We start from the raw sequence: 22,429 nt of genomic DNA on the forward strand, positions 1-22,429 counted from the left end.
TTTTAGGTCAGCCGCGAGAGGTCTGGAGCGGGGTGCTCGACGTTTAAAGCTTCTTTTTTCAGTAACGGCCTTCTCTTCTAGCCCAAAGCAACTGGATAAAATAAGTTTGTCAAACCATTTCGTTTGAATTTGCTGGCTACAATTTTGCGCACGCGCGATACATTTGTCTGCTGTGAAAACCCATACTGCCCTGGTGCAAAGTGGGATCCTTGGCCAAGTGCTGATAACAGTGACTCATTTATAAACAATGACGATCATCCGGGTGAGATAGTCCTGAGAAGGACTGTTTGAGGTGACTTGACTGACGTTTCGACGACCTGAGCGGAAGTCACCTTCAGAGTCAAGTAAATTGTGGAACGTCAGTAGGTTTGTTGAGCTGATTGGTCAAAGAAGTCGAGATGTTATTGGCTGTGAAGACTGTAAAAAGTGATTGGTTTGTTTGATAGGTTCCGTTTTTTGTTAGTAAAAAGCCCGTTGGTCTATTGTTAGTAAAATTGTCTATTACTTGTCTGTTTTGTTGATGCTATCAATGAGTCGTTTGTAAGGTGATACTCACTCTTGAAAGCTGGTTTACTAACTTAGAACAAACGCTTCTCAACCGTTGCATGCAGCTACCTGCAGCTTATTTTTAAAATCAAACATTACTGAATCGTATGATCGTCGGTTACGTTTACGTTTTCGTCGCGGGTATAGAATTTCAGAACATTATACTCGAGGGAGGTAAAGTTAGCGTACTCTATTTCGTTGCCATAGAAGCAGAATTGCATAAGAATCTCTCAAAAACAACATCGAACGCTTCAAATTGCGATAATCCCATGTTTACTCCTTTAGAAGGTAATAACTTTAAACAAATCTTGAAATTGTGAAATTTTCTTATGTGGCATGATATCACAAAGGAGGTTATGATTTACCCTTAGTTAATGCAATCTTTTAATTTAGGACGTTTAAAAACTTGGACACAAAAACTGCTTTTCGGTAACATAAGTAGCTTAAACCGACAGTAATGCGTGATCCACCAGTACAACAACAATCATGATTTAACTGCATCATCTGCCAACATCCCTACAAATTTTCAGCGCATCGACTTCAGAAATTCAGAGATGTGAAGGTTAATGAGTGAACGTATACCGAATTGTTTATTATTTATTATCAATTTATATTTATGAATTTAGACTCTTCCAGCTGAACTAAACAATAAGATAAATTCCATGGAAATGAGATGATCTTGGGTGATACATGGCCTATAACACAAACAATAATGTACAAGAGATGATCAGTACGTGGAGCTCGCCATATAATGGACTCTTGACCATGTAGATCATTCCAGCTCATAGCCAACTCGCTCTCAGAGGCTGCGGTCCTTGTGGTCAGCACCAAGGACATGTGGCCACTGCTGGCCTAAAACGCGCGCGGGGTTTGGGGACGCAATTGGCTCGTAGCAACATTCCAGTTAGTGGCGTGCATACGCGGAAAACCCACGCACGTCATAGCTAAGATGCACCCGCCAGATAAATAAAAAAATCAAACATCCTAACAAAAACTATTAATTGAGTCAGTAACTTTATTTAAACATGGTTGAATTAACTGGTCTTTACAATGTAACTAAAATTTAATAAATCAATTATTAATTGACAGCATAATAAGTTTTTGCATCAAATGGAAACTCGGGAAAAAATCCGAGGTCCAGATGGAATTTGAATCCAAACCCGGATGCTCTAACCACTGATCTAATGGAGACTCCATGGTGAGCAAGGGTGAAATGTGGGTCTTTGACTAGAGCTGCATCACGCAGTCACACAGTCAAATCGATACAGGCCCATGACTCATACAGTCACCTTAAGGCATATCAGATATTGACTTTGCGACTGCGTGATGCAGTTCTAGTCAAAGACCCACATTTCACCCTCTTCATCATGCAGTCTCCAGTAGCTCAGTGGTTAGGGCATCCGACTAGATCACGGGGGTCAAATCAAATCCCATCTGGAGCTCGGATTTTTTTCCGAGTTTCCGTTTGATGCAAAAACGTATCATATTGATTGACCTTATCTTATGATATAACTTATGATTGAACTCATCATGTTAATTGAATATCAATTATCTTTAAAAGTAGGGTAGATGGTAAAAAAAGTGCAAAACATTTGAAGAAATTCCAGATATCCCACTTGACTTCCACTGATAAAGGCTTAAGACCGAAACCTCTAGAAGTTCTTCAATTTTTTCACACTTCTCCAGCATTTACCCAACTTTAACAGCAACTGTCGCATATCATCGTTCTACATTTTAACAATTATTTAGAACATCTTAGCTCTGTAAGTATAACAGTTAGGGTATCTTCTGACAGCATTTTTCTTTTTATTATTCTTTGCAATTAATTAATTAATTAATTAATTAATTAATCAATTTCTGATTTATACGTAGTAATTCAACCATTATCAAATTTAACTGTAATCTGGAGGAAGTCTCACTTTTTATCATAACTAAATGAATTATATCTTTTCAATTATTTTCTGAACCTTGTTAATAGTATTGGTCCACCCACTCGATTAGCCTTACAGCTATTTGGATTGTTCAAACTTCTTGCCAAGTATTTTTAAGTTAACCTTTTCTTTAATTTACATTCATCCTTCGGTACAGATTGTCTCCTAGTTTATTTCATTATCCTCTTGTAAATAAATTGAATTAAATTGAATTGCTAGGTACTAATGATTTAATTATGTCTGATAGTTAATAGGCCTGCTTGCCATCGGGTTCACAAAACTCTGATGATGACTTCAGTTCATGTTGATGAAACGGCAGTCAATGTCATGAACAGCAGTCTTTCCTAGAACTTCAATCATCCGAATGATCACACTGAGCCTAGTTAGAACTCTATCACTGGAAACTGGTCATAGACGCCTCCTTGATAAACTCTATTCAAGAGGAGGGGGAGGAGGAGGAGGAGGAGGTGGAATGTTTGGCAATCGCATCCAGCAGACATTTTTGAATATCTTGAATTTGTCATTTTAGCGTTAATTTGTTGATTTCCGTTTCTTCTGAGTCAGTCTTTGTCGAATTTGTTAGGTTTTTGAAAACTGAGAAATTTGCGATGGGGATCAAAGTTGCCGGCTGTTTAGAAAATATGATCTAATAAAAACGCTATGTGACGTCACCATCTCGTTTCTCGGTTATTTGGGTACTAAAGACCTCATAACTTATTTTGTGTTAGCCGTAATATTTATGAAGTTATCGGGGGTGAGGGCAGAAGAATCTGACTTCTTAGTCTGAGAAACGTGACTACCTTTTACGATTTTTGAACAATTATACTTTGTTTGATTACAGTTTCGAACATTTGAACTCTAATGTGAACACGTGCTAAGTGTGTCAACTCTACAGCGGTTTCTGAAGCTGCATTGTTACCACATGACCAGGACGCAGGAATCCCATTGTTTTCGGCGACCTGTATTTGACATAGCTTTCAATAGTTTTTGACAACTTTTAGGCATCTTTTTGACCTCGCCAATATAATGCAGGAATTGCAGCCGGAAGGTGGATTCGTAAGTATAAGTCGTGGCACTGGACGGCTCTGGCATTAAAATACTTTTGATCGAAATTGAAGCGAGAGCTCGCTGTGTGGCCTAATTTAAACTTAGATTTATTGATTAACGATTTGTCTCTCCAGTTCGAGAGCGCACCATTTTGTCATGTTTGAGCCGAGTCTGGAGTCCGTCGATGCAGCCACTTTGGATGGGAGGCCTTTGTTGTCGAGGATGATGGGAAATTGTTTGGACCGTGTAACCAGAAAGGATTGCCTCAGAAAATCTGGAAATTATACAGCAAAATCGCTCTCGTAATTTCAACAAATGTAATGTAAGATGTTGAGGAAATACTTATAGGTAACATTTAGCAAAATAATTACACCTGTGGATCACTGAGTATAAAAAGAATCCAGGCTCCAAAATCACTTCACAACACGGAATTTCGCCATAAACTCGACTCAGTCACCCTAACGTTTCGAAGGGAAAATAGCCCAACTTTAAGCGCTAGTAAAATCACCAAGTTTTAATCTAAATGTCACTAATTTTGGAATCAAGAATTTTAATCCGTAAATGTTATAATAGTGCAAACGTGTGTGCTTCAAACGGTGCCTTAAGCAGACCACTGTCTAGTTTAGGCTTCGTCACTCTTTTTTTATTGAGACCAGAATAATACTTTTTTCGTATAGGTATCTTTGGCAGATAAATCGGCCCCTTGCCTAGAACCTTAGATACAGTATTACTTCCGGTTATCACTTTCAGTCTACCCGTTACGCCATGAAGGTGGCAGCAATTTGGCAGAAAAATGTCAGGCGTTTCTCCCTTGTCGTTTTATCATTGTCGGCCCATCGGAGGTTCCGCAATCTCGTACCCAGAGTCTTCAGGCTTTTTGGTCAGCGGGGCAACGCCGGGAAGACTCTGGGGACATCAAATTTTATTACCGCAGGATTTCTGCGGTAAAACAATAGAAACCGTTACGGAACAGCCAATCAAAAAAATTGAATTTTTTCGATGTCCCCAGAGTCTTCCCGGCGCTGCCCCGCTGACCAAAAAGCCTGAAGACTCTGGGAACGAGATTGGAGGTTCCGAGGAACTTGAACGCTGTATCTGTGGCCCTAGGCTTCGGGGCTACGCTGCCCCAAGCCTTGTACTAAGACGGACCGCCTACGCGCTTTTTCTAATAAGAACATCTAATTCTGTGGCCGAGCCTGAAACGAAACTAATAGTTCTTACTTTTTCATGTTCTGAGCCTGAAACGTTCTTTGTATGAGTAAATATGTTCGTATACCGATATGAACGTGACCAGGGAACCTAAAAAAGACCGTGTACGCTGTATCGTATCCAGTTCCTTGTACGTAAGTGCATGTTGTTACCACGTGTTTTTAGCTCTCTGCGAAAAAGGCTGCAGACCTGATAAAAATGCTTTATACCTTAGTCTCTGCTTGGTCATGTTGGGAACGTTCTCATTAAGGTCTTAAAATCTGTGTCAATTTCAGCCTCAACGTTCTTATAGAAAAAGTTCTTAAAAAAAGTGTATAAATTATAACTACTGTATCTACCACTAATGGCCGTAGTACGAGTAAATACTGTAGACCAATGACCAATTCTACGTTAGGGCCCACTGTGTCTAGATAAAATAACTGAAATACATTACACAGAAGTGAATACTCGAATGTGAACCTTTTCCAAGATGGCAATCATAATTTAAATTAATCTATGTTAAGTTGAGCACAAAGAATTAAAGAGAGTAGGAAAATTAATTTTAGGAAATATATTAAGACAATAGGCTATCCAAAAAAAGTTCCAGACTGACTGAATACGAACCAATTAAAAAAAAGCAAGACAAAACAAAACAAACAAAAAAAAAAAACAAACAAAAACAAAATGACAAAACAAAACTTACAGACGCTTTCGGCAGTTGGTGTATAGCGTAAACCTAAGGTCATGCGATAGCAAGTTTTCTATTTCTCGATTAAAACATGACTCGACAAAAACAAAAATGCAATATTTCGTATTAAAGCATGCTTTGCTTCATGCAAAAATTTGTTCTTCGCTCGAAGCCGTGTGAATTTTTCGCTGCCAGCTTGGAAAAGGACTATTGAGGTGAAATCTTAAATCAGAGTGCAGGGCGGGAGGTATCCAGGTCTGGAGGAGCAGGAGTAACGTGCGTCACTCTGTGGTGCTTGTTCCTGTTTTGTTGGTCGATCGATTGACTGGTGCTTTTAGGCATCTCGATATTCCTTGAAGGACGAACTCTCGCAGCAGATAAACTTGCACTGCAACACAACATTTCCCTTATCTTCTTCCTGAATCTTTCGCTTACTAGTGCATATGCAAACGGATTCACAGCGGCATTGAACATGAGCATTGTATGGGCAATGGGAATTGCATAAGGACTGAGCTTGGAAGAGCCAAAGACGTCTATGTAGTGGAGGATCAAGTCAGTAACCCAGCAGGTTGCAAAGATGATGCTGACGGTAAAAAACATCAAAGTAACTCGCTTCCGTACCTTTGACACCCCCTGTGTACAGAACGATGTCAGTCAGTGTAGCTATATTTTTGTGTAATATTGATTTTTTCAGATTTTTTTCAGACGTAAAAAGATAACATCATTGGTTAAGAAAAATCAAAGGTAGTTTAGTTAAGTTGAGTAAAGCGAAGCGCTTACCAGAAAAACATCTAAATTCCTCTAATATTTTTAATTCATCCACATGTTAAAGAATTGAAGTGATAATGCAAAGTTTTGGAGGTTAAATCGAAGTAGCATATGGGGGACAACAACAAAAAGTTAATGCCATTTGGGAGATGGGTGTTGAAACATGTTTTAATGAAAAACTATTTTGAATCAGATGTAAAATAATGAAATTGATCGTATTAAAACTTTTAAAAACTAAATTTCCGTCAGGATTTGTTTCAGTTCAGATTCAAAATAGTTTTTAATTGAAACAACTAAGCGTTATTTCTTGAACAAAATGCGCTAGAATATAGTTTACCTTAGGGGATAAACGCATCCTTGGCTTGGAAGAGAAGGTCACGTTTATTTCTATCTTGGCAATAAACCTACTGTTTAGCATACGGTTCCTTCGAGAGTATTTTCTCGAGCATAGGGAAAACAACAGGAGCGCACAGGAAACGACTTGAGAAAACTCTCACTTATCTCAAGATGCTTATGCAGCCGGGCTCAGGTGAATAATGATATAAAACAATTGAGCCAAAAGCTAGTGGAACTGTTTACTTTAATTTAGATCCGTCGGAAATCTGTTTACACAATAATATTGTAACGGTTCTATTCCTGGGTCAACAGGCACTGTATAAACGTTCAAATCCGTCTATAAACGTAGTTGTTTATTTCCACACCGAACAGATAGCTAAAACTGCGAAAATTCTTAAAAGACTAGGAACGAGGTTTCAAAGTCTCCCAAGGGGGTGGGTATAAGAGGTTTCTGCTTTCGTTACAATACCCCCTCCCTTTTTCGGACACTGTCCCAGTGTTACGGACCTAGAGTTCACAAACAAAGTGACGAGCGATATAATATGCACTGTTGTTGACCGAAAGCCGAACCTTCCCGATTCCTTGCGTAACTTTGCCGGTAAAATTTTACATAAAAACGTAAAGAGACTGTCTAACATTAACTCTTTAAAATTTCAATTGTTCAGCGTTCAATGTTTCTCCGGGGTGAAAGAGCTACGCCCATTCCCCATAACGTTGTGGCTTCCTCCGCTCTCTTTCATGTCGGCTTCTGGTATCCTCCTGAACGCTTATACCAGAATTAGCAAGGTTATCTTGACCCTCGTCGACGACGCTGTCGGCCACGCTGTCCGAATCTGAACCAATGTCCTGCAACATTGCTGTAGTAGCATAGAGATTATTATCCAGAGCAGGGTTTGGAGACTGGCCCCTCAGTTGAGTTGATACAGCGCTATCGGCAATAACAGGCTCACTTCTTTCCGCACTCAAAGGTGGGACGCAACAGGCACCACAGTCTCTACTTCCTTTGAAGCCCAGCTTTCCAATGCTGGACCAAGATACGGCTTGAGGCAATCGGCGTTGACCACCCTAGGTTTCGCTCTGCGGTTTCTTTGGATTCGATACGTAACGTCGGACAACACAAACACCAATAGGCAACGGTCTTCCCAAGGTCTATCCTTCCTTTCCTTTGAAAAACATCGTGTAGCCAAACACAGTCACCGACCTGAAACGGACACGCGCTTGTCGTAATTTCACTTCTGGCGTTCTGCTGCTTTTCCAAGATGTCGGCGCTCTACTTCGTGGGCACTTGCTAGTCACAGCTGGAGAGTCACTGCGTACTCAGTGGTCAGTGACGGCGCGTCTGGAGATTATTCAGTGATCACATCCAATTGGACTTCAATCTCTCGACCAAGCATCAACATGTTCGGGGTTTCACCAGTGGATTCATGGACTAAACTTCTGTAAGCCATCATAAAGGGTTGAAGTTGAAGATCCCAGTCCTCTTGGTTTGCTTTCAGTTTGCCTCGAAGCATTTCGATCAATGTGCGATTGAAGCGCTCCACCTAACCATCTGACTGTGGGTACAGCGGAGATGTTCTAGTTTTCTCAATATCCGGGAGATTACAAACTTCGGCCATGACTTTGGACTCAAAGTTGGTCCCTTGATCACTGTGTAGCTCACGAGAACTCCATTCGACACACAAATTCAGACACCAACTTTTCAGCCACAGTAGCCGCTTCTTGATTAGGTATGGAATAACTCTCAGTCCACTTTGTGAAGTAATCAGCTACGAGCAGCACGTATCTGTTCCCACGGGGAGTCAGAGGCAGGGGCCCTAATATGTCCATCGCTCCATAGGTGCACCAACCACGTACTGCTGCAGCGGTGAACGGCGCTTTTTCTCCCAGCTCTTCTTAGCACCACACTCAAGACAGATCCTGACCCATTTCTTAACTTGCGAAGTTAATCCTGGCAAGTAGTGACGTGCTATAATTGACGCAAGTGTCTTGTTCACGCCGCCATGGCTAGCAGTAGTGTGATTATGATGCGCCTAAAGGGCAGTCTCTCGAAAGTTCAGTGGAAGTATAATCTGATACTTAACACTGTTAGCATCTCCTTCCTCCATCTCCGGCAGAGTACTCGATCACGGATTTCCAGTTGATCCCACTGAGCCCAGAGTGACTTCACAGTCTAGTCATAGGAGGACACGTCTTCCCACTTTGGTCCGACCGCCGTTGTTTCTTTGAACTGAAGCATCGTCTTCAAATTGGGATCTGTTGGGACTTGTTGCTCTCACAGGAACCCTCGAGTCCAAGTTGCCTCCAATCTGATTGTGTTGCACCAGAGGCTGAGTGGATCGTATGACAAGCAACGTTCAGTAGTACCTTTTGCCTCATTTTGCTCAGCCAGAGGACTCTTCGTTTGCTCTTCTACAAACTCAACAGGCCTAGCAATTGAAACATCGGTCTGAACAGCAACACTGATCACTTGTTCAGCTTTCTTCCATTCCTTACACCATTTGCAGCTCTCACCACAAGGTCTTCGTAACATGGCATCAGCATTGTGATGTCGCTGGCCTTCCCGGTATTCGATCTCATATTCAAATCGGCTCAGGAACTCTATCCATCTCGCTAACTGTGCCTCTGGTTCTCTGGTTTTCAATACTGAACGAAGGGGCGCATGGTCGGTTCTGATGCGAAACTTGGGTCCAAGCAAATAATGACGAAAATGCCTAACAAATTCCACAACAGCGAGCAATTCTTTCCGTGTGACGCAATAATTCCCCTCTGCTTTAGTCAAGGTCGGGATCGCAAACGGAACAGGGTGTTCCACTTCATCCTTCAGCTGACTGAGGACAGTTCCAATGCCGTGACTGCAAGCGTCTGTGTCCAGTATGAACTCGACGGTAAAGTCAGGATAAGACAAGACAGGGGCGGTGGATAACAGCTTCTTTAACGTGTCAAATGAAGTATGGTACTCTGATGTCCAAGCAAACTCGATATTTGCCTCAGTCAGCTTGTGGAGAGGTCTGGCCACGCTTGCAAAGTTGGGCACAAATCGCCTGTAATAACTTGCAAGTCCCAAAAAACTTTTCACTTCCGTTGCATTCACAGGCACTGGCCACTTATGGACTCGTTCATGTTTTGCTGGATCCGTTTGAATGCCATCTTCTGATACAATATGACCCAGGAAGGGAACACTTGCTGGGCTTCAATTTAAGACCGGCCGAGGCAAGGCGTCTGAAAACCTCCTCTAAGCGCTTCAGTTTTTCTTCCAATGACTTCACATACACAATCACATCATCCAAGTAGATTAAGAAAGTTTCAAAATCTTAGTCCAACTAAGACCAGTTCCATTAATCGCTCAAAAGTGCTTCGTGAGGAAGCCAGCCCAAAAGGCATGACAGTCCACTCGAAAAGGCCTGAGATGGTTACAAAAGCAGCTTTGCCAGAAGCTAGATCTCACGTTGAGAACAATCTCGTTCCAGAAAAAGCAAAAAGAGAGTCATCTCTGCGAGGAAGAAGGTAGTCATCTTTAACTGTGACTGCATTGACCTATATGTAGCCCACGCAGAATCTCTGGGTGTGGCATCCTTCTTGGTTATCAGTACTACCGGAGAGGGCAAGGGACTACTAGATTTTTTCACGAGGCCTCTGTCCAATAAGTGGTCCACCTGTCTCTTGATTTCAGCATGCCTTAATGGTGATGTTCGTCGAGCTTGCTGTTTTATGGGTTTTGTAGTCCCCGTATCTATGTGGTGGGTTACCGAATTAGCTCTCCCCAGATCTTTCTCTGGCAATGAGAAAACGCCTTCATATCGGTGAAGCAGATCTGCAACTTCCCTGCGTTGGGGTTCAGCTAGCTCACTAGTGCTACGGTGCCGCAACTTCCAGAAGATCCAACTCTGCCACACCGGTCACAGGCTTAGCCATAGCTACAACAGTTTGGGCAGCAATCGTTTGTGTCTTGTCTGTGGTATTCAAGATCCTCACGGGCACAGGGCCAGTCCCAGACTATGGAGCACATTTTCAGACTATAGAGCACATTCTGCTCCTTTGTTCTCCAAATTAAAAATGTTAGACATTTATCAAATCAACCCGTTTCAAATAGCGAAATTTATGTACTGTTATCATAACAACCTTTTGCCTCCATTGTTTTTCAACTTCTTTGATTTACAAACAAAATGGGCCCTTGAGGCTATAGCACCAGAACAGCCAACAATTATCCCGTGCATCATTGCCGAACTATCGGCAACCAACACTCTTAAGGTGATATCCTTTCTTCCGATTCTTACAATCAAATTCCCTGCACCATATATACGTATTGGTTCTGCGTCCATCTGCAACAAACACTTGGGAACCATTTTCATGCAAAGGGAACTCAAAGCTTCTGGCAACCTTATGAAACAATTGTAAGACCGAATATTGCCCACAGCTCCGGTATCAACCAGCCAATTTATCTTAGACTGTCTAGTAACACCCGAAACGTACAGTCCATTTGGGTGAGATTTCGTACTCCGTAAAGTCACATGGTCAAAACTTTCTGGCCGTTGCACACAATTTACTGGGCATTCTAATGGGCCCTTGAGGACATCCCGTTCTCTTTTCCCGAAGACTAGCGAGTTCCCTGGGTTGCTCTCGAATTTGGGCATTCCCTACTGGAGTGTCCCCTTTGTCCACTGGTCCAACATTCCCACTCCCTTTGGCTGCTTCCCCGGGGCCCGGGAGCTACACGACTTTAAGTACCCCGTGGTTGCTTGACTCTCACACGAAACTCATTTAGTTGTTTAATAACGTTCTCTTGAGCTTCTAATAGCTGTTGCTCAATCTGACGCCTAAGCCCATCTACTTGCGTTTCCAATGTTGTTCGTTCCGTTTCCAACGCTCGAACTCTACTACCCGCCCGTCTGAAGAAATTATTGCTGTCTATTAAACAAAGAGAGTCTAATTCTCTTGCAAGTGAAAGGGCTTGGTCTAGAATCGCGGGTTTTGCCCTCCTAATATATATTCTATCGTCCTTATCAATCAAAGCATCAATAAAATGTTGCACAGCAAAGCGTTTCTGTGCGGCCGTACCCAGATCTTGATAAGCAACATCAACTATAGAACGAATATCAGTGGACAATACTTGTAAGCTCTAACTTTCAAGTTGTCGGCGATTGAGATGTAACTCCGCTTGTTTCTCAACACCAAATCGCAGTTGCAATCTTTCTGCAATTTTCTCTAGCTCCGACATTCTGCATCCGTCAGTCCATTTAGTAATTTCCTGCTGTCGCCTCGAAGGCTGACTGTCAAAAACATCGCCTTTTCTTCACTATCCGAGCAATAGGCCTTATCACGGTTTTCGACGCCATTTTGACGAGTAGACAAACCCGTCTGAAATAACAGTGTTTGTATGGAAATCCGATGTCAAATAATTTTCATAAAACATCGCTTCTGAAAACCTGATGAATTGGAAACTTTTAGCACTAGTAAAAGGATTTTAAAAAAAAATTTGAAGGGATGTAGCTGTGCCAGAAAGCGTCCAGTCGTGTTTTGAACCTTCATTTGTTTGTATTTTTTTCCCGCGAACTATTCTTAGTAGCAGTTCACGGCTGGTTCGCTATACAGACAAATGTATGGAAAATTCAAAACACGACTGGACACTTTCTAGCACAGCTACATCCCTCCAATTTTTTTCTTAAAATCCTTTTACTAGTGCTAAAAGTTTCCAATTCATGAATTTTTCAGAAGGGATGTTTTATGAAAGTTATTTGACATCGGATTTCCATACAAACACCGTTATTTCAGACATGATTGCCTACTCGTCAAAATGGCGTCGAAAACCGTGATAAGGCCTATTAATAATCGAACAGCGTTCGAAATGCATCAAATACTCTTTTAAAGGTTGTTTGCCATCGAGACAATCCGGCAGTTTGATCGGCTTCTTGATTTTGCGTTCACTAGCGGCCTGGTCTGTGCTCTTGTCGAAGGTGCAAAGGTCACTTTCACGACGGAATCGATTTTTGGACTTCACAAGCGGTGTTGAGCTTCCCAGAGGAAAAACATTTCTCGCTTCTGATCGTGGTTTGAGGGAATTAGCCGGCTTCGAGAGTGGTGTAGAGGTTGTCGTCCGCTCTGATGTCCGGGAGCGCATGCAATCGTCGATTTCCTTTCGGAATGGATTTGCAGATGTTGCACGTGGTGTTTCGGTTTTTGGCAAAGTAGAATCTCCGACCTCAGACCGCACGATAAACGGGCTTACTTGTTCAGAATCTTCCTTAAACGGATTCGCTGACTTAGCTGGAGTCAACCACCGCTGCCACCAATGTAATGGTTCCATTTCTGGGTCAACAGGCACTAAATAAACGTTCAAATCCGACCATAAACGTAGTTGTTTATTTCTACACCGAACAGACAGCTAAAACTGCGAAAACTCTTAAAAGACTAGGAAGGAGGTTACAAAGACTCCCAAGGGGGTGGGTACAAGGGGTTTCTGCTTTCGCTACAATATTATGGTAAAATCAAGCAATCAGGTAAGCAATCAAGCTCCAAAGCAAACAGCCAAAATGCAAGCATGCAAGTAAATTAGGTTATAAGGCAGGCATATGAAGAAGGAAAAAGTAAATTGCACGTAGGCAATAACAGTTTTCATTCAAATGACAGTAAATGCTTCAATTTAAAAGGAAAGTGCTATTAATTGAGGATAAGAAGAAGAAAACTACATTTAAGTTAATAATTTACCAAGTATTGAAATGGGCTGATTTAATTTCGATCACTATTCTTGTGAGGACGACGCATATCGAGCTAAGGATTGCAGTGCTAACTCGTACCTGCCGTTGAGGTGTGAGCATATTCTCGCCTTGATGCTTAAACCATAAAGTGTACACGACTCTGGAGTATAAGCCAATCATCAGCGTAGAGGAAACAACAGTGAGGATAGACGACAACGTAACATGAACCTTGAACATCCGCAGGCTATACACACACTTGTTGGCATCCTTTACATACGTTACTCTAAAGAAACGTCGGAAACTCACAATCAGTGAGAGGATCCAACAGCCAAGAATAATCACCTAGGAAAGATAAACATTTAAACTTGTGAGGTCTAACCACACGCAATTACAACAATTTTTTAGTCTAATAATAATAATAATAATAATAATAATAATAATAATAATAATAATAATAATAATAATAATAATAATAATAATAATAATAATAATAATAATAATAATAATAATAACTAACAACATCTTTATTAACATATTCCAAGCTATTTACAAGTTAAAAGTTCTAATTTTAAAATATCCAATTCACAGAAAATTTGCCAAGAAAAAATTTGACGCATTAAAAAAAGTCAACAAAAATTCTGAGTAAAAAAAATCCAAGACTCATGTGTTTGACTGTAGATGGTTAACTTGTGACAACATCTCGTTTCTTCCAAAATCAACGGACACACGCTTGGCCAACTTTTAGGTGGCAGTCATCGATAAAATCCCCTCGCGAAATTTTGTGGAAAGGTGTCCTGGAGCCTCTTACGCATGTGTGTACCGACCTTAAAATCTCAAAAGAAAGCAATGTCCTAATCCAAGTGATAGCAATGTGATAAGGTTCCTCATTCTTTTCTGAGAGATTCTCGGCTAGGCGTTTGAGAAAGCAACTGCAGTCAGCTCCCATCCCACCGTTGGTTCCAAAAACTAGGGGTTTTGAAAGATCCCATTTCAACGTCCAGCACCCTCTGTTGGTACTTCCGCTTTTTCTCTTCCTCCTGCTCTTTAAAGATTGTGGATGTTGTTTTCCCCTGGTTACACTTGGAGTTAACATGCGTTACTCTGCATCGAAAAATGCTGTAACTCCTCAAGACCAAAAGCCCCCTGCCTTCATGTCCAGCCTTATTAATAATAATAATAATAATAATAATAATAATAATAATAATAATAATAATAATAGTAATAGTAATAATAATAATAATAATAATAATAATAATAATAATAATAATAATAATAATAATAATAAAACAAAAGCTGTCTACAAACTCATCAAGTGACAAATGTTAAACACGGACATCTGTTAAGAGGTTCGAAAGTTAAGGTTTAAGAAAGAGGTGAGGCGATTAATACGGAGTACCTCGGTGGGACCATGCTGGTAGTATGAACATCCACAATGTGAAATGAGTCCCAAAGAGTTGTCCAAGGAATGTTTTTCCCGTTTGTAATAAAGAAATGGATAGATAAATAAATATGCAAATAAATAGACTGGCAGATACACAGAGAGACAGACAGATAGTCAAACAGACAGGTAGATGGATGGATGGATGGATAGACAAAAGGAAAAGTTTGTGTAATTCAAGTAGGTATGTAAAAATCACAAAGTGCCTTTGGTTCCCTCAAAATTTGGGGAGCAGGGATGGCGCAGTGGTGAGAGCACTCGCCTCCCACCAATGTGGCCCGGGTTCGATTCCCGGACTCGGCGTCATATGTGGGTTGAGTTTGTTGTTGGTTCTCGTCCCCGCTCCGAGGGTTTTTCTCCGGGTACTCCGGTTTTCCTCCCTCCACAAAAACCAACATTTCCAAATTCCAATTCGACCTGGAAACAGTGGAGAGAAGAGCCACCCCGTGGATTCCACTGAAATTCTTATTTATTTTATTTATTTTTTATTTATTTTAAAATCGGTTTACTGACAATATGAGGATTATCTCAATGCAGGGATGGAGACATTCAATTTAGATCTACATGTTAAGGTCTTAAGAGATCGGTCCAATTTTTAATCATCTGGAGGCGTATTCCTAACTCAGTTTGTTTCAATAATTATCTGTGCTGTTTAACAGCATTAGGGAGTTCTGTTCCTCTTTTTTTTCCTTCGATTTCCTTGACTTGAGCTGGTGCCATGTATAGTGTACCTCATAATAATACGGACAGATTTTGGAATTTATCAGCTAACAATAATCAACATATGGCTCGAAAGTGGACTGATAATTGTTAATTAGATTACGCACAAGGACAAAAACTTGATCTATTTAATAACCCATATGCCTTATGAAACTTCTCTCGAAGAGTCCAAATATGTGAATCCGATGAAAACAAATTCATCAATTTCCACTCCACTTTATTTGAGAAATGCCATTTATAGAGAAATAAAGGTCTTTAGCAAGCGTCGCAACTTTTGCCTTGATCCAGTTAATGTGTTCTCCGTTTTTAGTATGTTCTAGAAAATCAGCCCATATTCTAGATTTTCATTTGGTATTGAAGTTCAGTTGAACATTTCATGCAGTAAAAGTCAAGTTGCTGTCATCCGCATGCATACTCGGTAATTCAACGGGTGTTACGGTAGTAAAATTGCATGGGGAACTGGATGAAAGCATTGTTTACGGTTCCGATACGGTTGAGCACGGAAGCATATGCAAAAGTGCTAACCAAGTTTAAGCGCGAAAGGTCAGCCTCCCACTCTGAAGAAAGAGTTAAAGCATTTACAGGAGCTCCTGAATCCCAAAATGTGTCTCAAGTTAAAAGCTTCCCGAGTGAATTCCAAATTATTTCAGACTTTGCCACTGATTCGTAACCGCTTAGGAGGTTGCCTAAGAAAATTTCACTGTTCGGTCTTGGGCCTAAACAGCAAGCTGCTTTCACAGAACTAAGAAGGCGTTTGACACAGCTAGAGACTCCTGGCTATTTTGAACGCAGTTATAAGACGGATCTTAGTACTAATGCCATTCCTGGTGCTTGGGGGGAGGGGAAGTTTTAATTCAAGAATATCAGGCAAACAGTCGTGTCATCTACTATGCTAGCAGGGGACTTTCGGAAGTCTTACGAAGTTATTCTCCAGCTGAAAAAGAGGCATTGGAGACTGCGTGGGTCTGTGAGAATGTTTGTGTTTATCTTTATAGACGAGAATTTGAACCCTGGAAATACCACAAAACTGTACAGTTCATCTACTCTACTTGCTCCATAGGCTACCCTACACGCAAACTAACGAGGAACAATAGCTCTCGTTTTGTTGCTGAATCCTTTGAGACATTCTCAGGAAACAATGGCATCGAATACAAGGAAACCATCCCTCTCTGGCCACAAACAAGTGTGGGAGATTAAGCGCCAGAACAGGTTACTAGTGAAAGGATGCAGATAGCACAGGTGGAAGACAGGAATGGAAAACAGTCGCGCAAAAGTATTTCGTTGCTTATCGAAACGAAGCACAGTCCATCAAGGTAGAGATGTGAACCGACAGAACTACTCTTCCGGAGGAAACTGCGCACCAGACTGTCAGTTCTGAAGGAGGATGTCAAGTTAGATGAAGGAGTAAGAGATCGCGACAGAGACAAAAAGGCAAAGATGAAGGAGCATGCGGAAAAAAAGTACCATGCTGAGGAAAGTACCATCATTGAAGACAAAAAGTTATTTTGAAACAATAGAGAGTAAACAAGTGGACCATTTCATTTGAGAGTCAGTCGTATGACGTGATCAAGAATCATTAACTTTAGCTAAGACTGAAGTAATGTAACCGAATACTGACTACTCTATACACCAACTATAGGTAAGGCGTAGGTGTGACCACAACCGTGACCTGGTAGATAAGGGGATTTATAGTTTCTAGGTGCTGGGTAGGAGAGGGAATTGAAAGGAATATTTAGTTTTATTAACTTAGTTGATAAGGTAATTATGCCAGCGCATTTTCTGTTAGGTTCAAACTGATTTGCACTATGTAGTGACATACCTTGAGTTTGCGCATGGTTAGTTTTCCTTTGTTGCTATAGGGATATAACACTACAAAGTAGCGTTCAAAGGCGATAGCAACCAGAGTGAAGATTGAAGAACTTGCTCCAATCCATTGTAACGTGCCATTTCTCAATAAACAGACAACTTTTCCAGTAAATCCATCTGGGTGGGTGGTAATTTGGCTGTAAACCATCTCCGTTATATGAAAAGTCGCGTAAATGATGTCCCCCACTGCCAGATTGACAATCAGATAATTTATGGGAATCCTATCGGATTGAGTGATCAGACCTGGCTTAATATGATGCACAATTAAAAACTTAAATCAGGTGAAATTAAGTACTAAAATTGTCGTGTTGTCGTCTCTGTCCTGCCGAGGTTGTTTATTTTCCACTTGACACTTGTCTATTTGACAACCAACCAAATGCAAGGTAAATAAGTATCTTGCGCAGTTTATTACTATGAGGGAAAAGCAGATCTTAGCAAGGGCTATTAGAATCCAAAAAGAAAATTGGGGGTAACCACGCATTTCTTTGAGATAATTAAGAAACAATAATTCTAAAAAGTGCTAAAATACATAGCAATGTATGGCATTTTTATCAAATTGAAGCTTTATTATCCCTGAAAAATGCATGGTTAGCCCAATTTTCTCTTTCAATACCAAGAGCACTTGCCAAGTTCTGCTTTTCGGCATAGTTGTAAACCGCGCAAAAATGTCCCTGTTTTAGTAGGCATTAACCATAGGAAACCCCAGCATCTCGGGATGCGCAGAACGTATGCGCAGTAACAAAAGTAGGCACCGTCCTTAATTCAGGGAAGAACTGTTAAGTTAAAAATAAATTGCTTGCCAAATTCGAATGTGGGTTGAACTTCAGTTGATCGATGTTTTGCCTGTCAGTCATTGAAACACAGAAGACATTTTTACGGCGATCTAGTGTTTCTTCTCAATTCACTCAAGCTGCCTTTGGACGATTCCATTCAGACCCCGGCTGAAAAAGTATTCGCTGACAGAGTGTGAGGTATTATGGTAACTGGCACTGTGGATCTTATCAGTAATATTGTTTAGTTTCGGTATTCACATGTGCATGTACCTCATTTCCCGATGTTTCTTTATGATAGCACAGACCAGAGAGTTTCCAATGATACATGCTATGATGAGTATGGACGTCACTGTTGTTATGGCAATGTCAGCTGATCCATACATGATTGAAAGGTGTCAGTCACACAATCTTAAATGAAAAACGAAACATATCAAGAAATAAAAGGGAAACTGTTTTCAAGGAGAAACATAATGAATAGGAAAAGAGCTGAAAAAATGCAATGCAAATATTTAATAAGTGACCTCAAGAGCGTTCATGATAGAATTGATAGAAACATGTCTAGGATTTTTAACTAAAAAGCAAGTGCATTTGAAAATACGTGGCGATTTTTCAAGGGGATAATGGTGCCAACAAATTAAATGGAAATTTTCTTGTTTTCCACGACGTGTTCGTGAATTTGCATTTTCACCGTGTAGTGTGTTGAGAGAAATGTCTAAATTCGGAAACTTAATGTTAATAAAGGCTTGTTTAATTTTCACCTGCGCAAGCAAGAAGCTTTAACCTGCAATGTATGGCATTTTTATCAAATAAATAAAAGGCTCTCTAACTCAAATAACCATTTCACTGAATTTGAATAATCGTAAACCGGTCTTGTAAATGTCATGCATGCGAGGCTTGAGATTTTCACGAGGTGCTTTATAATTTGGGAAGTTTCTTCTAAATTTTTGGTCCACTATCAAATTATCTCAGGTTGTTTTTCACGTCTCGTAAATTTAGGAAAACTTATGTTTAACATTTTTAAGGGAGAATATTACGAGAATAGGTTTGAAAGAATTGCTTTGAAATAAAACTGTCATTCTGTCTTATCGATTAACTTGTGCTCTTTTTGACGCTTATACTCTCTCATCGGCTGCCTTGTGCTCTCATCAGCTTTTATAATCCCTCTCACGTCAACTCTTATGAGCTCGCATCAACTCTCATACGCTCTCATCAACGTCTCTCACTTACTTTCATGGCTGTCATCACTCTCATATGCTCTCACATCAAATTTCATACGTTTTTTATCAATCTAAGCGAGAACTATCATCAACTTTCATACGCTCCTTTAATGAACTCAAGCGCTCTCACATCAGACCCTTAAATCGACTCTCGTGCTCTTTTATGAACTCTCTCCTGGTTTCCTCTCCGCTTCACTTGACTGTCACTCGCTTTCATCAACTCCCATACACTTTTTTCGCTTTCGTCGACCTTTGTGTACTTTTGTGAACCTTCGTGCGTTCTCTTGACCCTACGCGCTCCAAAGAAACTCAAAGACAATTTAATTTTCTAACATTTAAGCGCTCTCATCTGAACTCTGATGCGCTACATATCACATATCGTGCACTATCATCAACCCCAATGTTCTCTCATCCTCCCCCATGCGCTCTTTTAAACGTTGACTTACCTGGGAAATAAGGGGAAAAACCTGAAGTCTATTGCTCCGCTTAAACTGGGCATAAAAAGAAAGGTTAAAAAGATATACAAGACTGACCTGTAATTACTGCCTCACATGTGTTATTTAAGGATGCATTTTGCCCATGACAGGGTCGGTTCAAGGTCTGTTGACTTTAATTACCCTCAGATCGAAAAGTAAATTATTCAGGAAGATGGTGCTTGTTTACCTTAACCACATTAACATCTTAACACTCACACGTATATCTCTCTATTTAGGTGAAAATGACTGTTTTTTACCTGCACACTTTGATTGAAGTACAAGATAATGTCGATTTTCCTTGCTTGTATAAAGAGTTTATCTCTGACTTAAGTTAACAGTTTTTATCGCGAAAACAATGTTTGCAGTCACGTATGATCAAAGTCAACACTGTTCTTTCTTTAATTACTTCGACTGAAGCAGGCTTCTGGCGAAGTTATTATTTGTTCCCGATATTCCTGTGGCTGTTGTGTCAAACGCAAAATTTATATTTGGCTGTAGTCGAAATGAACTGAGGAAAACTGGACAGAAGGAAAACAGTATTGTTTTTTATGCCTTTGGACATCAAAGTTCAAAATTTTCAGCAAGTGAGACTTCTTGTATCATCAAGTCCTTTGTAAAGGATACATTTTGGAATTCATTGTTCTGCTTTTAACCAATTAGAATCAAATTTGCCTGACGTATAATCTTTAATTTTCACTGAAGTCCTAATGACGTTGCCCAGTTCAACGGGGACGACGACTGGAAAGACGGGAAGATGGTGTTCGACTTCTAGAGAAACCAGTGTTGTTTGGGCGCAAAGTAGCAAAACGTGATATGAGACTTATAACAGAGACTTAGTTAAAACACAGTTAACCTGCATAAATACTTGAAAGTCCGAGATTCTTGTTACGATATTCATCCAACAGCTGCCTTGGTAAGACTGGAGCAAATCTGGAGATGAAGACACATGAACCTCAATTCCAAACTCAGTGAAGAACCTAATGAACCCAGGCAGTGAGAAGAAGAAATTGCTAGACAGTATCCAAGAATGAACGGGTGCAGACTTGGCTAAAATCCAAGCCCTTGCAAAAACAGTTCTAGGTCGGGAGAGCGTATGGTGGGGGCGGAGGGGGAAAAAATGGGAAGGACTAGGACTTGGAGTAGCGTTGATCGAAATAGTGGGATCACCATAATAGCAGACGTTGACATTAAGAACATTTTTCAAACTTACGTCCTGAATACAAATATCTCCCGCCCTACATCCACTTGTATACGTTAAACACAGAAAAAGGGAGGGCAATACATTTTTACGGACGGTCAAAGTCCTCAAGATAACCCAATGTGGCAGTGAAAATATGTTCTAGTGACAATAAAGAAATCTTTCGTATAGCTGCAAGCTCAATGTGGCCATAGGTATTGATGACTTTGGTGAAATTTGAAAACGATTCAAGCCTCTCTTATGCTCCTCCGGGTCAAGTGCGACAGCAAATGTTGTGAATGAAGTTTTTCATTGCTCTTCTATGACGCTTTAGATTATCAAGACAATCTCTTTCTGCCTTAACGATATAATTTATTTCCTCTTCTTTTAATGTAGATACATTTTTTGTTATACTTCAGGATTCTTGTCTAACTATTTGCACTTTCTAGAATACTCTCTTTTACTGCTAGCTAATCATAAGTTAGTTAATAGTTTTAACTATTAATTAAAATTACATGTAATTATGAATAGCTTTTGCAATACTGTATTTGTTATAGTCATGCAAATAAAGCTTGCTATTGTTGTATAACTGAGTACCGTATTTTCTCGATTTGACGCCTGACCCCGATTAAACGCCGGCTTCGTATAAACGCCGGGTCAAAACTGCCGATTTCTAAATAAACGCCGGGTGCGTTAAATCGGGGCCCCGGCGTTTGATCGGGGTCCCGGCGTCTATTAGGGGTCGAGGTCACATGGACCGGTTACAAGTAAATAGTAACCTCTTCAATGGCACTGTTACGACATACCAAGTACGGTATGCTGTTTTGGTATTTTAATAAAAGTTTAAAGGAAAAATACCGGCGTAACATAACTGGGATAATTGCTGCAGAGCGAAAAAATCGTCCAGCACTGGCAAAACTGCCCCCTAGGTTTCCGAGGATCGGTAATAGTAAATCAAACTGGAAAAATGGCTGAAAATAGCATTTCATTAATAAACGCCGGACCCCGATTAAACGCCGGCCTCGAAAAAACGCTGGGTCAAAACTGCCGAATTTTAAATAAACGCCGGGTGCGTTTAATCGAGAAAATACGGTATATGGCGAAAACAGAGTTTACGATCATAGGTTCCCGCCAGAGACTACTTGTTAAGAGTAACAATATAAACTAACGAATCAATGGCTTTGTCGTTAATAAGTGGTTATGAAGTATGCAAAAGGGTATCGTCAGCAAAAGGTGCTCTGGCGATGAACACTGGGTCCTTTCCATACGTTTTACCAAATTTATGTAGCTCTAATCTAGCCCTAATTTATTGCAGGTTAAGATAATAAACGTACAGCTAGAGAAAGCTCCTAAAGATGCTTAAACAGGAAGCACGTTGGGGACCTCTTTACGACGAACTGTGAGAAATATTTCAGTTGAGAGTCAAAAGGAAATCCTGTTTTCTTGGGTTTTGCTTTACCTACATTACCTACTTTACCTAACAAATGAGAAGCAAAATAAAAACCAATCGTGACTCGCTTCCGTTTTCTCGCGCTTGACACCGTTTGCATTTAGTTCCTTGAGTTT

General features: G+C 40.5%; 1 protein-coding gene across 1 annotated transcript; it reads right to left on the reverse strand.

The window, feature by feature from the left end:
• Nucleotides 1-5,565: 5,565 nt before the first annotated feature.
• LOC146455649 (pyrokinin-1 receptor-like) lies at nt 5,566-18,376 on the reverse strand. Its single transcript, XM_085094007.1, has 3 exons — nt 18,264-18,376; nt 17,174-17,441; nt 5,566-6,033 (listed from the first exon to the last, which is right to left on the reverse strand). The coding sequence occupies exons 1-3, from the start codon at nt 18,374-18,376 to the stop codon at nt 5,629-5,631; spliced, it is 786 nt and encodes a 261-aa protein (XP_084950133.1). The 3' UTR covers nt 5,566-5,628.
• Nucleotides 18,377-22,429: the final 4,053 nt, after the last annotated feature.

This window comes from Pavona decussata, unplaced genomic scaffold (genome assembly GCF_977016875.1).
Source record: "Pavona decussata unplaced genomic scaffold, jaPavDecu1.1 SCAFFOLD_272, whole genome shotgun sequence".
Classification (NCBI taxonomy): Eukaryota; Metazoa; Cnidaria; class Anthozoa; order Scleractinia; family Agariciidae; genus Pavona; species Pavona decussata.